This window comes from Pezoporus occidentalis, unplaced genomic scaffold, assembly GCF_034315485.1.
Source record: "Pezoporus occidentalis ecotype Australia unplaced genomic scaffold, CSIRO_AGI_Poc_V1 ctg47, whole genome shotgun sequence".
Taxonomy (NCBI): Eukaryota; Metazoa; Chordata; class Aves; order Psittaciformes; family Psittacidae; genus Pezoporus; species Pezoporus occidentalis.
This window is the reverse complement of record NW_026915802.1, coordinates 2,787,185-2,801,623: the sequence shown is the minus strand read 5'-3', so window position 1 is coordinate 2,801,623 and position 14,439 is coordinate 2,787,185. Positions and strand designations below refer to the sequence as shown.

The following is a 14,439-nucleotide window of genomic DNA, read 5'->3' as shown; positions in this document are numbered from 1 at the left end:
GTTTAAAATGAGTAGTTTTAAAGTAGGGAGGAAATGTTACATAAATATTTTCCTTGCTAATCTTCAGCGATATAAATTTAACTTGCTGCCCACAAGAGGGTGCTGTCTGCTAGCAGCATGAAATGCAAAATAAACTCGTGCTGGTGTTGTAGTGTAAGGTTGAATTACTGTGTTTATAATCCAAATTGCTTTAACAAATAACTACTGTTATTTGTATGCCTTTGTATTCACAACATATTGGGAAAAAGTCTTAAAGTGATGTAATTATTTTGTGCTGTGACAGCTCTTGTCTACTTTTCACTCACAAATTTCAGATTGTGAAAGGCAAACACTGGTCTGTGTGGTTACAGACTGGAGATGTGAAGGAAATGATTCTCCAGGGGTTAATCAGGCCTGGAGAAGATAAGATTTTTGTATTGCAGCTTCAGGTTAGACTGCACCAAGCTAGATGTTGAGATATTTAGCACTTGAGTAGAACCACCACTGTAGAGAAAAATATACATATAGCTAAAGGATGATATTGCTAGTAAGATAGCAGGTCAGTTCCCTCCTTGAGTAATTTTTGCTATAACTCTGGGTATTTTCTATACCATCTAAATTTTATTTAATAAAATAAAAATTTTAAGAATAAAAATTTCTTCTTTCTGCCCTGTACTCTATTTACCTTTTTTTGCCATTGTTATCTTAACATGTGGTAAAGGACACACTAATTTCCTTCAGGATGTTTTTGGTTTTGTTTTTTTTTTTCCTTTTGAAGGTATTGGAACGGGTAGAGAGAAGACTTCAAGAGATAGAACAAGAAATGCATGCTAAAAGACAAGTTGTAGAAAGGCACCAGGACCAACTGGGACATATGTCTCTTCAATTGCAAGAGGTACGCAAATGAAAACTTCCTGTGTATTCAGGGGTGAGTTAGGATCCTGCTACATTTGTGAGCCTGTACCTGTCAAATTGGTAAAAGTACTCGTATCTTTGACACTTAATTTTAAACTGCATCCATCCAGCTCCACTTGTTTTAGCAACCAGATGATAACACGTGCAGTCTGTGTTCTTCATGATAATGTCTTGTCTATGTTTAGATCTTTTTTTGCAACTGGCACAAACATTCTTTAAAATAACCCATGCCTCGCGCCTTTCCTCAAACTCCAAACAAAAGCAAGTCATTAGCTGGGTTGTCTCAATTGAAACATTTTGTTTTCTAAAATATAAACTTTGCTTGCGGTGAGCAGTTTATTTTTAACTTATCTCAACAAGCAATCAAATGTGCTGCAGTGGCCAGACAGCTTTTCATTGCTTTTCAAACAGTGTCTGATGTAGTATACTGTTTGATCTGATGTATCTGATGAAGCATAAAATATTGTTTAGGAGACAAATACACATGTTAATATTATGAATTAAAATTGGAGACAGCTAGTAGCCTTTTTTTCTGCTTGCTTTGGGAAACATACAAAAAATACATCTCTGTTTCTGATGTTACTGCTATTTGGAAAATCTGTGTCTCAACTAGGAGTTACTTTTTATTTTGCCTTCCTTAAGATATGATTTGAATTTTATCTCTAATTATGTAATAGAGTTAAGAAGAAATGTGTGATTCCATGTTTTTTACTTTTAATACTAGCAATGGCATGCATACTTTTTGGAAGGCAGTTGTTTTGCACTGTGCAGTGGTATTGAGGAACTTCAGTTTAGACTGATGTCTTTCGTGTAACGCTAGAGACTACTGAGCGGTCATATTTAAGAAGATAAAATACGATTCTATGATTCTATGATTCTATGATGCTCTTTTGATACATATAAAAAACAGTGTTTATCAAAATGCTCATAGTGCTTCTGCTAGTATTTCAGAAAGAATCATAGAATAGTTAGGGTTGGAAAGGACCTTAAAATCATCTAGTTCCAACCCCCCTGCCATGGGCAGGGACACCTCACACTAAACCATCTCACCTAAGGCTTCGTCCAAGCTGGCCCTGAACACTGCCAGGGCTGGAGCATTCACAATCTCCCTGGGCAGCCTATTCCAGTGCCTTACCACCCTAACAGGAAAGAATTTCCTCCTTATAGCCAATCTAAACTTCCCCTGTTTAAGTTTTAATCCGTTACCCCTTGTCCTATCACTACAGTCCCTAATGAAGAGTCCCTCCCCAGCATCCCTATAGGCCCCCTTCAGATATGGGGGTACTGGAATGGGTTGCCCAAGGAAGTTGTGAATGCTCCATCCCTGGTGGTGTTCGAGGCCAGGTTGGACAGAGCCTTGGGTGAGATGGTTTAGTGTGAGGTGTCCCTGCCCATGGCAGGGGGGTTGGAACTAGATGATCTTAAGGTCCTTTCCAACCCTAACTATTCTATGGTTCTATGATTCATTTTTCTCTGTATTGATGTCCTAGTGAGTGAAAAGAACTAGAATGCTTTATTATAGTTTTCATTGCTCTTTAATATGCCTTCATTCATTTCTAGATTCTTTGTGCCTTCCATCTGGTAGAGATCTGCTTAATGAAATGAGTTGGTGTCATGTTGTAGTGTTGTCTGCAGACTGGAACAGTCTTTTTTTTTAATGGATAACAACTTTTTCTGTAAAGATACAGTGACACCGCCATGGTTGCCTTTGAAACGTGTTTGAATTCACTCAATTGAATTCGAGTTTTCTTTCAAAGTCTTTCATATGATTGGCTATGTGATCATGAGCCCTCAAGATGTATGCCTCTTCTCCTAGAAGCTCATCTTTTAAATTTAATGCCTAATGAATATGAAATACTAAGTACATTCCTGACCTTTCATTCCCCTAAGCTGTCCAGGTGTAGATGAAGATGTTTTAATCTTTTCTTCTGAAAGTTCTGTTTTGTTCTGTGCATATATTTGTAAATTATTTTTCCTGAGGAGCCCCTAGATTTCTATTTAAAATACTTTTTTGACACCACTGTTCAAAACATAGTCCTTATTCTCAGTTTGTGGGAAATTTCAACATCTATTAGTCTTCTTGATAAACTTTTAGGAGTTTGGCCGAGTCAAGGTTCAGAGCTAATCCTGGCTGAAACAGTCTTTTTCCACACACCATACATTCTTAGCTGGTGCTGCATGGAAGAAATGAATGTACTGAGGACTGTATTGAGAAGTAGTCTTTATAAGATACAGATGATCTTAGGGCATGGTGTGTGTGTCTGTAGCTTAAGTTGATGTTAAAAAGAATGTATTTTAGAAAGAATGCTCTTGAGTTTTTTTTGTGTACTTTGCAGACCCTAGTGAGAATAAAGTAAATATTTTCCTTCAATTGTTCTCTGGATGAAGCATGTTTCTACATAATTTTTAAGTGCTTTTTAGTTTGTTGTTCTGTTTCTTGTCCTTTATAATTTGAGTTTTGAGTTAAATGGACTGTTACCTCTGTCAGCAACCTCAGTCTTCTGGTGATCATTGCATGGATGTAATGTTCTATTATCGTCCTATATTATTTCTCCAAGATGTTTCCTGAGTAACATGACTGGAAGGGAAGGTAGGGTTTGGACTGAGTTCTGAAACCCTGTCATTTATTATGGCCTGAATGATTTACAGAGAAATGCTATTTAAATTTTGTGGCTATTTAATGAGACGACTTTTTCATTAGTTTGCCTGTTAATACATTTCAAATCACACAAAGTTAAATTTGACTTTTGTTTTTAGTCAGTAATTGCTTTAATTAAGAAATTTTGTGCATTTTAAATATTAATAGTTACTATTTTTAAGGAAAGTGCAGTGCCCATAACTGACCACTACCTGTCAGTATTTTACTATCTTATGAGAAAGATTTTCCTAAATGTCAGTTATAAATTATATGTTTTCAGGATCTAACTGTGCATGAGGATATATATGCTTGTCTTTCTCTTGTCTGTCTTGTCTTTGTCTGTCTTTTTTATGATATGCAAACTTTATATGTGTGCTGCACTAATATTAAAATCACAGAGTGATTATTAACCAGGATGATATCTAGTTGTATACTCACCATAAAGAAATCTTGTCATATAAATGTTTTTATCTTTAACATCTAAATTTAGATTATTATTTTGATTCCATAGTCTGTATGCGCTCCGTGTAGGTGGATAAGAATTACTGTCTCTACGTTTTTATGTACCTTTTAACTTAGTGTTTCAACACACCAGTACACACAGTTTAAACAGCAATTACTGCAAATTAAAAAATTCAAATTAGCAAACAGAGTTTCATGCAAATCATACATCTTCAGTTTCTTCTGTATTTCTGATACAAATGTGTTTCTGATTAGAAGTGGGAAAAAATATTCTCATCTTTCTAGGGCTACTGACACATACGTATGTGTTGCTTTAACAAAATACATGTGCTATGTAAACTAAAGCTATTTTAAGATTCTTCAGTGCTTCATTTTGAACATAAAGACGCCATTACCTTGTACTGTTTGCATTTATGCATCCATTTTCTAAAACAAGATCAAGTATCATTCTTAAAAATGGGCTTTTGGATGTCCTGGATGTCTTTACTGTTTCTTGTGCTTGGCTTCCCGGATTTTGGTGCAATGAGTCTGTGTGTTCATGCTTTGCATGCTTTAGGTAAACGTTTTTATAGAACATTTTGAACCCACAGTCTGTAATGAGACAGTAACTATAGTTATATCTTAAGCTAGTAACTTGAATAGGCTAGGAAACATTTTGTTTTTTTTCTTCGTGCAACTGGATACTTGGGGTTTCTTTGCCTCCCACTGTACATACGGTGAAGTGCAACAGGCTGGTGGACTTTCAATGAAAGTGGGGTAGACTGGCAATCAAAAGGGTTTATGAAAATTCTCTTTTTGCATGTTTTTTATCTCTGATCCTTCTAGACAAACATAAACTTGATCTGTGCTCTGAGCCTTCTGGATGTTTTAATGCGTCATTGATACTTGTTCCTTGGCTCTGTGCTATGCCACCTGTGGCTAATGGTTTCTGTTTCGATTCTCATTTGAATCTGACAGCCTTGGAACATGAGCAAGTTTCATACATATCTGTCACTGAAATATCTAGGCAGTCTGTTTTTAAATGCCTGGCTGCTATATCTAGGTAGGATACTCAGACCCATGCTAGTTGCTAATTTAGCAAGTTAAGGGAAGAATTTTCACTATGATGTGGTACATTTGTTGTCTTATTTTAAAATATAGCATGAGGTTTGTCTGCTTGTGTATTTCTGCCAGTAAAAATATAATTCACTGATCTGTCTCACTTGAAAATATAAATTTCAGTTTGTGGGCCATGCATTACTTTCAAATTTGATTAATTAAGTGATTGCCTACCTAGCACCTACTCAGATATGTTTCCATTTGAAGTGGTGCATATATGGTATATATAATTTATTTCATCATTACATTCTTTTTGAATATATATATGAATTATTTTTTCTTAAAAATGAAATGGTTATGGCCTATTTTTATAATACACAGAAAATAAAACTGAATGTCATATTTATAATATCAGTGATAGGAAAGACTGCCTTTTTATTTGAAATTACTGCTATTTAATTGCCTAAATATCATTCAGTGATCCTGATAAGTTGAAATAGCATATTTTTTTTCAGTGGTAGCTTCCGAGGTTTAGGATGTACTACTACTAATGCAGAGATATACTTTTTGCCTTCAGTAGGGAAATCTTTGAAAATTTACCTAGTATTTCTGATTCAAGCACAGTTTTAACATTTTCCTTCTGATGCTGACATCTCTAGCAAAATCTGCACGTGAAAACATAACTTTTTATTCATATATTAATTATTAATTTAGTGCCAAAACTAAGGGTGGCATACAGTTGACTGTATATAACAGAGCTTCTAATTTCACTAGTGAAAATGAAGCTCAATTGCAGTTTGTACTCATCATGTATCCCTAGTAGAGTGTTCTGAACTGGTTGTTTTAGTTGTTTATAGAAACCCTGAAAACTCATGCAATAATGGCATTAGCTGAAGTGATGATCTTGTTTGATTTTTTGGCTTGTTCGGATGTATAGATATTTTTTTGTTTTGTTTTGTTCATGTAGCTTACTAGTTTTCCCTAGTCTTTTTGAGTAAAATGGGAGTGTGTCAGGTCTGTGTGCAGTGTTGAGTTTTGCAGTTGATGGGAATGACAGGTATAAATATACCTGGAGAAATATTTTAAATATGTTACAGTCTTACAGTATTTGATTATGAATCAGCAAGATTAAAAGCATGATTCTTTATACCATAATATTTTCAGTGGCATAGTTATGATAACTATTTTCCACAACCTCAGTTTTTAGTGTAAACTGTTCAAGTAGTCCAAACTATACTGAAACCCTTATGTGGAGACCTCATAGCAGCCTTCCAGTATCTGAAGGGGGCCTATAGGGATGCTGGAGAGGGACTCTTCGTTAGAGACTGTAGTGATAGGACAAGCGGTAACGGGTTAAAACTTAAACAGGGGAAGTTTAGATTGGATATAAGAAGGAAATTCTTTCCTGTTAGGGTGTTGAGGCACTGGAATGGGTTGCCCAGGGAGACTGTGAATGCTCCATCCGTGGCAGTGTTCAAGATCAAGTTGGACGAGGCCTTGGGTGATATTATTTAGCGTAAGGTGCCCCTGCCCACGGCAGGGGGGTTGGAACTAGGTGATCTTAAGGTCCTTTCCAACCCTAATTATTCTATGATTCTGTTTCCTGAGGTGGTAGGATGTAAGACTGAGATAAGTATATAAATCTGTTTATTTTCTCCACACAGCTACTTTTAAAAGCAGAGCTTCTAAAATGGGATTCTTGGCTTCACTGGGGCTAATTAATATCTTGCCTTCTGTTTTTGTACAGTGAAATCATTCCCCAGTATACAATGAAAAGAAAATATTCAAAACCTGAATGAAATTGCACTAAGTATAGGGGCAAAATTGAGAGATATTTAAGGAAATATTTTTTTAAAATGTAAAATAAAAATGCTACTCAGGAAGAGCAGACTGGGAAAAAGACATTTCTTTCTGGACATGCTATATGTTTGTTCTGTTGTAGTTTTAGCAAGTAATGGTGGAAGGAATAGATGTACTTGCGCTTCGTGGTGTTGGATGAAGGTAAAAGGTGAATGCTAAGGTCTCTGATTGGTGTGTAGTGTGAAAGCCACTTGGTCATGTTGTGTAGTAGCAAAACAAGATTTATTAACATAGTTATTAAAATTCACAGCAAATTCTCTTAGTATGGTTAGTGACCTCTCCTAGCTGGTGTTTCTGAGTGGTTTTTAAGATAAGCCGATGACATTGTTATGGCTTGAGATATCCTAGCTTGGGTTGTGTATGTTGCAAATTGTGTTATTAATGTCTGTGACGTGTAATGCATTCCTTTGATAGTGATTGGCTATGTTCTACAAATAGTGTTGGTTTGCAGAAAGAAAAGATTTTTAAATTGATATTCAAGACAATTTAAAGCAATTTTATTTAAGATGTTTTAGATAATGTATATAACTGTTTTTAGATACTTTGGGAAAAATGTCCCCATGTTTATTTTCTCTCTCTCCCCCACCCCCAAGTAGGGCACAACAATTTCAGTAACTTTTGATTAGAAAAGTTTCAGTTTATTCTGTCTAAAACTACAACATAACAACAGTAGTGCTATTCTAAACATGTGCCCAGATTTGGATGAAAATATTTTTTTCCTTTTTCTGGCTTCCAACTGTGTTTTCCTTACTACAGTGCATTGTATTTAATATTGGGCATATTTTATATTACAGAATATATGCTTTTCATCTGATATGTTTGCAGCTTATCTGTAGAGGATTTCTTGAGTCTCTTAAACCTTTGTTTAAAAGTGTTTAGGGTCAACCTTCAGCATCTGGAGCTCTATACGTCGGAAGGATGTTAGTGCTAGTTTTGACTTTGTATTTGACCCTGTTCTGTGCGTGGGTGTGTTTATGTACGCGTGGACATATATTAATTTTTTCATAATATACATTGGCTTCACATGGAATTATTGGGCATAGACAGAAAGCATTTGTCTAGATCTTCTTTCTTAAATACATCAGTAGATTCTTTCATTTTAAGACTTGCAAAGAAGACTTCTGTAACTTTTATAATGAAGTTCACAATATATTTTTTCCCCCTAAAGGCTTTAAGGAAGCGAGATGCTAAAGCAGATGAAACAGAAGAACTCATGAGAAATAAACTTGTGAAATATGAAAGTGAAAAGAACCAAGTAAGACTTTAATTTTCCCCTTTCTTGTTTGGTTTTAAGTAAGTGTATGGTGTCATATGTTACAGTATATGCTTCCTATTTCAGGGAAACCAGCAAGATGAAACTTTCTTTACTCTTCAAGATAACAAGGTTTTTTTTTTTTTTGGTTTTTTTTTTTTTTTTTGCATTAGAGGAACTATGAATGTAGCAACACTCAATTTCTTTCTTTCTAAGCTTTTGAGTTACAGTGTGTTACTTCTAACAAGTTTTCCATCCTGCCAGGCAGGCGAGTTTATAACTTGGGGATTATCCTTGATTTCTTTCTCTGATTCGTCTCTGGATTTATACAGTCTGCTGTTGCTTATTTGCAGCAGCTCAAAGAAACATCTTTTCTTTATCCCTACAACTAATGCTAGTTATGTTATGCATCATTGTTAATTATTCTTACTGAGCTATCTGTTGCCATATTGCTCTCTTCCTGTTCATAGAAAACAAGATTTGTTCTGGCAGGATGCTAGGGCAATATTATACTTTTTCTATCTTTTTTTTCTCTTACATAGAGTTTAGCCTTTGTACCCATGATGTCAAAGTTATACCCCTTTATGCTAAACCATCTATGTAATGTTTTCTTTTACTCTCTCCATTCCATTAATGCTAGTCCTGTTTACTTTGCCCGTTCGCCAGCCTCTCAACATCCTTTTGAGATTGCTATCTCTGCAATAACAATTTTTGCTGTCAAAAATTCTATTTGTTTCCGTCTGGATCTTTTTGATCTTTGAACTATTTATGGTAGAAGTAAGAATTCTTTTTGTAGCTTTTGTTTTCAGCTGTTCTGTATTTATTTTTGTTTGTTTTCCTAAATGATCATCAGTTTGACTGTTTCTGATGTAACTATTTTAAAATTCTCTTAATATTATATTTTTTGGAAAAATTCTAATTGTATGAAACTCTGGCGCTTCAGTTTTTCAGTCTTTTTCCCTGAATAATTCAAATGCATCTTGCACAGCGCAAAACCCACAGAATTTGCCAATTACCAGTTCTACCAATGCATGTTATCTTTAACAATTTTATGAATGAAATGTGTTACAAAGGTGACTTCCAAGTGTTAACACTTGGAAATCACTTAATTTTGATTTGAATTCGAAAGTATGTTTCAAATCCAGGCACAATGTTTTTGAAGCTTTTTCTTGAAGTTTACCTTCCTTTCTCTTACTTTTAATCCAGTAAAAATTTGCTTTCATTCTTTTTTGTTTTGGATTATATATATCATTTTGTATCTTCATGTGACATAGAATATAGTACAAAAATTATAGACTGTGAGTTAAACTCTCTTTTATGCAATTAAATAAATATAGAGGGAATTCAGTACAAATGAAAGCTTGCTTTAAGATTTTTGACAAATAAGAATGTTTTGTAATGTATACCTTGGTTTAGATAGATGCTTATATCAATTAATTTTTGCCAGAATGAAATACTTAAAATACACTTTTGTACTATGGTGTGCACACTGCTTTCTTTCTTCATCTTCTGTAATGAAAGCTTGAGCAAAAATTGGAACAGTCACAGAAAAAGTTGAGTGAATCAGAAGGCAGAAGAGAAGCTCTTTTACATCAGGTAACTGCTCTGTTGTGTTGAAAATACTGAAGTTTTCATATTAGATGGTGTCTGAGTCTTTTGCTTAATCTTCCTGTCTCATATTCTGATAGCGCTGTTTTGGAAGGTCAAGAAAGAGATACATAAAGGCAGGTTTGAAGGTCTAAAATATGTGGTCTGAGCTCTCGGTATGCTTTTTCTGCTTTGCAAATGTTTTATGTATATGCTTGTTATATAATAATTACAGTAGTTGTAGTACTTATAGTACGTTTAAAACTCATAATAATATTACAAATAATAATAATTTGTAACTTCCCCTTATAGTATGCTTTAGAAACTTCTGTATTAATAATAATTGTTGTGCAAAGTGCACACTCTAATTGATGAGTTTGTATAAACCAGTGATCTAGAAGTATCTGCTGTATTGTATGGTAAAATGTGATAAAAACATATAAAGAACAAACACCTGAAAGACTGTCTAAACTGTGCTATAAACAGTATCTGTTGATGTACATATGATTAAATCTGGAAGTTGCGGGAACCTGGATTATAGCTTCAAAAACCTCTCCTTTCTCCTAAACGTTTCTAATCCTTCTTTCAGAGGAGCTGGGGGAAAAATGTGAAATAAATAGGGAAGGGGCAATTAGCATTCTTACCTGTTAATGTTGGTTGTGCATCTAGAAGAAGTTTGACTTGGTTGTATTACTGTTTTGAACTCAACTCACTGTGCATGGAATACAGAGCTTTATCACATACGGATAATGTGAGTTAAAATTATTTTCCTACAAAGCAATTTTAGCATGTCCTTTTTTCTTTATTTTCCTGTAAACAGTGTCATCTTTAAGTGCTAGGCTGTGTATGATAGAAAGGAAAAATGTAAAAAAAAACAGTGTTTCTTAAGGATAAGTAAATTGTATTATTAATGAGCAGAATTTACATAAAGTATATTGCTTATTAAATATGTATAGATATTTTCACTACCAGTGTAAAAAGAGAATAGCAACATATAAAATAGTAGCATTTTGTTTAGTCTAGAGAAGTTAGTGCTCTGCTGTGGTCAACATAACAAAATATTTCTTTTCATTTTGAATAGTCACTTTGTGGTCTATAATTAGGAAGTAATATGTCTTTCTTTTTTTTTTTTACCATCTGCAGTACTCTTGAGATTTATTTAAATATTACTTGTGTATAGATTTTTTTTGTCTTTTTCATTTGGTAGTATTTAATAGAAGTACACTATTTACTTTTTCATTCTGTTTTAGTTAAACATTTGACACTTGTACATGCATTTTAGATAGAGGATCTTCGTTCCCAACTTTTGAGAGCAGAAGAAGACCGTGTAGAGTTACAACGTCAAATTTCGCACCGGCTGAGCTACCAGGATGTACAAGATAATGACAGGAGAATCAGAACAGGTTAAACTCTCATATTTCGTACTAGAGGCCTGCAAATTTGTTAGTTAGCCTGGACAATTATTTTTGTCTTTGGGTTTCAGTCTAATTATTCTACTGTTTCAGCAAAACCAGCCATATAAGTCCCCAGCTTTAAGTTAATAAGTACTGACAACTGTGTCCTGGGTTTAGCAGTAGCAGTTATTTTTTTCTCCTTCTTAACAGCTGGTGCAGCGCTGTGTTGTTGACTTTTGGCCTGGGAACAGAGCTGATAACACCGATGGTTTTAGTTACTGCTCAAATGTTTAGACTGGCCATAGGACTTTGTGAGTCTCATGCTCTGCCAGGGAGGAGGGGAAGCTGGGAGGAAGCAGAGACAGGATATCTGACCCAAGCCAGCCAAAGAGGTATTCCATACCACAGCACGTCATGCCCGGGAGGTAACTGGGATTTACCCGGCAGGGCACTCTCTTCTTGGTCGGACTCGTTTCGGTGGGTGGTATCGTATTCTCTTCCCTTGTTATTTCCTTTATCATTATTATTATTGGTGGTAGCAGTAGTGGTTTATGTTATACCTTAGTTACTGGACTGTTCTTATCTCAGCCTGTGGGAGTTGCATTCTTTCAATTCTCCTCCCCATCCCTCCAGGAGCCGGGGGGCGGCAGAAGAATAACGGGGATATACTCATAGACCCAGATGTTATGCCGTTCGGCCAAGTGGACTACTTTAGACAAAGGCATCCAGTCTCTGAGGGAATCGGCGATCGTAGAGATGATCTATCACATCAAGCTGAATAATGGGGAGAATGGTCCTACCTGGAGCCTCTGGCAAAAAGCTCCAGGGGAGACTTGAGGTCGACCCCTCGGCTTTTGGAGTCAGGGATACAAAGGATCTGAGGCCAGTTATGCCCCAACTGAGAAAGAGATACTGGCAGCCTCTTAAGGGGTTCAAGCTGCTTCGGAAGTGATTGGCACTGAAGCACAGCTCCTCCTGGCACCCGGGTTGCCTGTGCTGGGCTGGATGTTCAAAGGCAGGGTCTAGTCTTTCCCCCCCTCCCTCCCCGCTCCTAGAGAGATGGGGAGGAGAATCAAAAGAATGTAACTCCCACAAGTTGAGATAAGAACAGTTCAGTAACTAAGGTATAACACAAATCACTACTGCTACCACCAATAATAATGATAAGAGAAATAACAAGGGAAGAGAATACGATACCACCCTCCGAAATGAGTCCGACCGAGAAGAGAGTGCCCTTCCGGGTAAATCCCAGTTATCTCCAGGGAATGACATGCTGTGGTATGGAATACCTCTTTGGCTAGCTTGGGTCAGATATCCTGTCTCTGCTTCCTCCCGGCTTCCCCTCCTCCCTGGCAGAGCATGAGACTCAGTCCTATGGCCAGTCTAAACATTTGAGCAATAACTAAAACCATCGGTGTTATCAGCTCTGTTCCCAGGCCAAAAGTCAACAACACAGCGCTGCACCAGCTGTTAAGAAGGAGAATAAATGACTGCTACTGCTGAACCCAGGACAATCTGAAAATTAACAAGTGTGAGTTAAAATTTAGGATAAAATACCATGATTTGCATGGTTAAAACAAATGAAGATTATTAAAGGCAGTTTCAGCAAAGTAGTGATTTTACCGAGGAAAGACATGAAATATTTTAAATATTTTCTAATTTTTCTAAAATTTTACATTTCAGTCCATTTGCAGTTTAAATTCTTCAATCTTGAAAATCATAGTAAACATAATTTATGTAGTTGGTTGGTAAGACTGATGAACTTCTGGTAAAATTTCTAAGGGATAACAACATGTTCCAGAGAGGTTAAAAAATTTACCAGTATAATGCAGTCAGGGCTACTGTGTGCAGTATGTTAGAATTTTAGAGATGGAACAATGATATTTAGAATACTTTAAACAATTCCAAGATGTAATTAATTGCATATTAAATTACCATTTTAGCAAGGTCTTTGCTGCATTGTTAGTTATCTAGCTGTATTTAAACTTTTCAAGGATTATCAGAAGGCATTAGAGAAAGACTATCTTTTTCTTTATTAATGTAAAAATGTATTAGTCAAGATGATAGAGGAAAAGTGGCTCCAAGTCCAGTGTCTCTGTGAATGCTTAATTGGTTTGGTTAATGACTTATTTGTATATTGTCATACTTAAGGTATCGGATTATCTTTAAAATAGATTATTTAAAATAGGTTATCAAAATGGAAATCTGACTCCCTGTTTTACAAATCCCATATAGAGCACTGGGAAATGGCTAGATTTTGTACATGTTCATTTTAATAGTTTTTCTCCAGTTATTTTAATGTATCTACAAGGATGCCAGAGCAGGACTCTTCATCATGGACTGTAGTAATAGGACAAAGGGTCCTATAGGACAAAGGGTTTGTTTAAGTTTAAACTTAAACAGTGGAAGTTCAGGTTAGATATAAGGAAGAAGTTTGTTACTGTGATGGTGGTTAAGTACTGGAATGGGTTCCCCAAAGAAGCAGTAAATGCTTCATCCCTGACAATGTTCAAGGTTGAACAGAACCTTCAGTTTTAGTGTGAGGTGTCCCTGCCCATGGCAGGAGGGTTGGAACTAGATGAACTTAAGGTCCTTTCCAACCCAAACTATTCTATGATTCTACATTTCTATCTGCTTAAAAGTAAATTTATTTGAAACAATATCCATTTCATGTTAATGAAAGCATATTTTAGGTTTTCCATTTGTATTATAATTATAGATCAAAACTGTTGTAAAAATATAAAGAAAACAAGAGCAATGTAATGGACCTATTTAGAGATACACATATATCTATATAATTTATGCAGTTGTTTTTCTTCTTATTGTGTTATTTCTGTTTCTTCAAAGATGCACAGGAAGAATACAAATGGAGTTTTTCTTTGCCTCCAGTAGTTGTTTATGACTACAGACCTTTGAAATTCTGCTTGGGGAAATTTATAGCTTACTTCCATCAAGAACTTCTATTGTAGGATTCAGACATAAAATTCACAAGTAGTGCGATTTCCAAAGCAGGAGGTATTACTCTGGTGGGATAAAATCTTGGCCTTGAAGTTTGTAGCCAAGTTTCATTTATACCATTGTTTCTTCTACCTGATTCTATTTTATTGGGTTTTGTTGGGGTATTTTGTTTTAATAAAAAAAGAAAAGAAAAAAAGGGGGGGGGGAACCCCTATAAAATGACTAGTAAACTGGAAATACTGTCTCATTCAATAAAATGTTATGATACAAGTATAGCCATTTTTTGCAGATACTTTGTTCAAAATCAGTAGTTGTAGAATAGTCTCAAGTAGACAAGAAAACTGCCAAAAGAGAAA

The 14,439-nt window shown here is 35.5% G+C and overlaps 1 protein-coding gene across 17 annotated transcripts in view; it reads left to right on the top strand.

The window, feature by feature from the left end:
- CEP128 (centrosomal protein 128) overlaps window positions 1-14,439 on the top strand; it is a 140,781-nt gene that overhangs the window by 18,775 nt on the left and 107,567 nt on the right. For 16 of the 17 annotated variants that reach the window (XM_062636228.1, XM_062636218.1, XM_062636217.1 and 13 more), the window contains 4 exons: window positions 758-874; window positions 8,061-8,147; window positions 9,666-9,740; window positions 11,014-11,134. In XM_062636228.1, the coding sequence (XP_062492212.1) occupies window positions 758-874; window positions 8,061-8,147; window positions 9,666-9,740; window positions 11,014-11,134 (400 nt within the window). The remainder of the gene's footprint in view (window positions 1-757; window positions 875-8,060; window positions 8,148-9,665; window positions 9,741-11,013; window positions 11,135-14,439) is intronic. The other variant, XM_062636224.1, reaches the window with a different exon arrangement.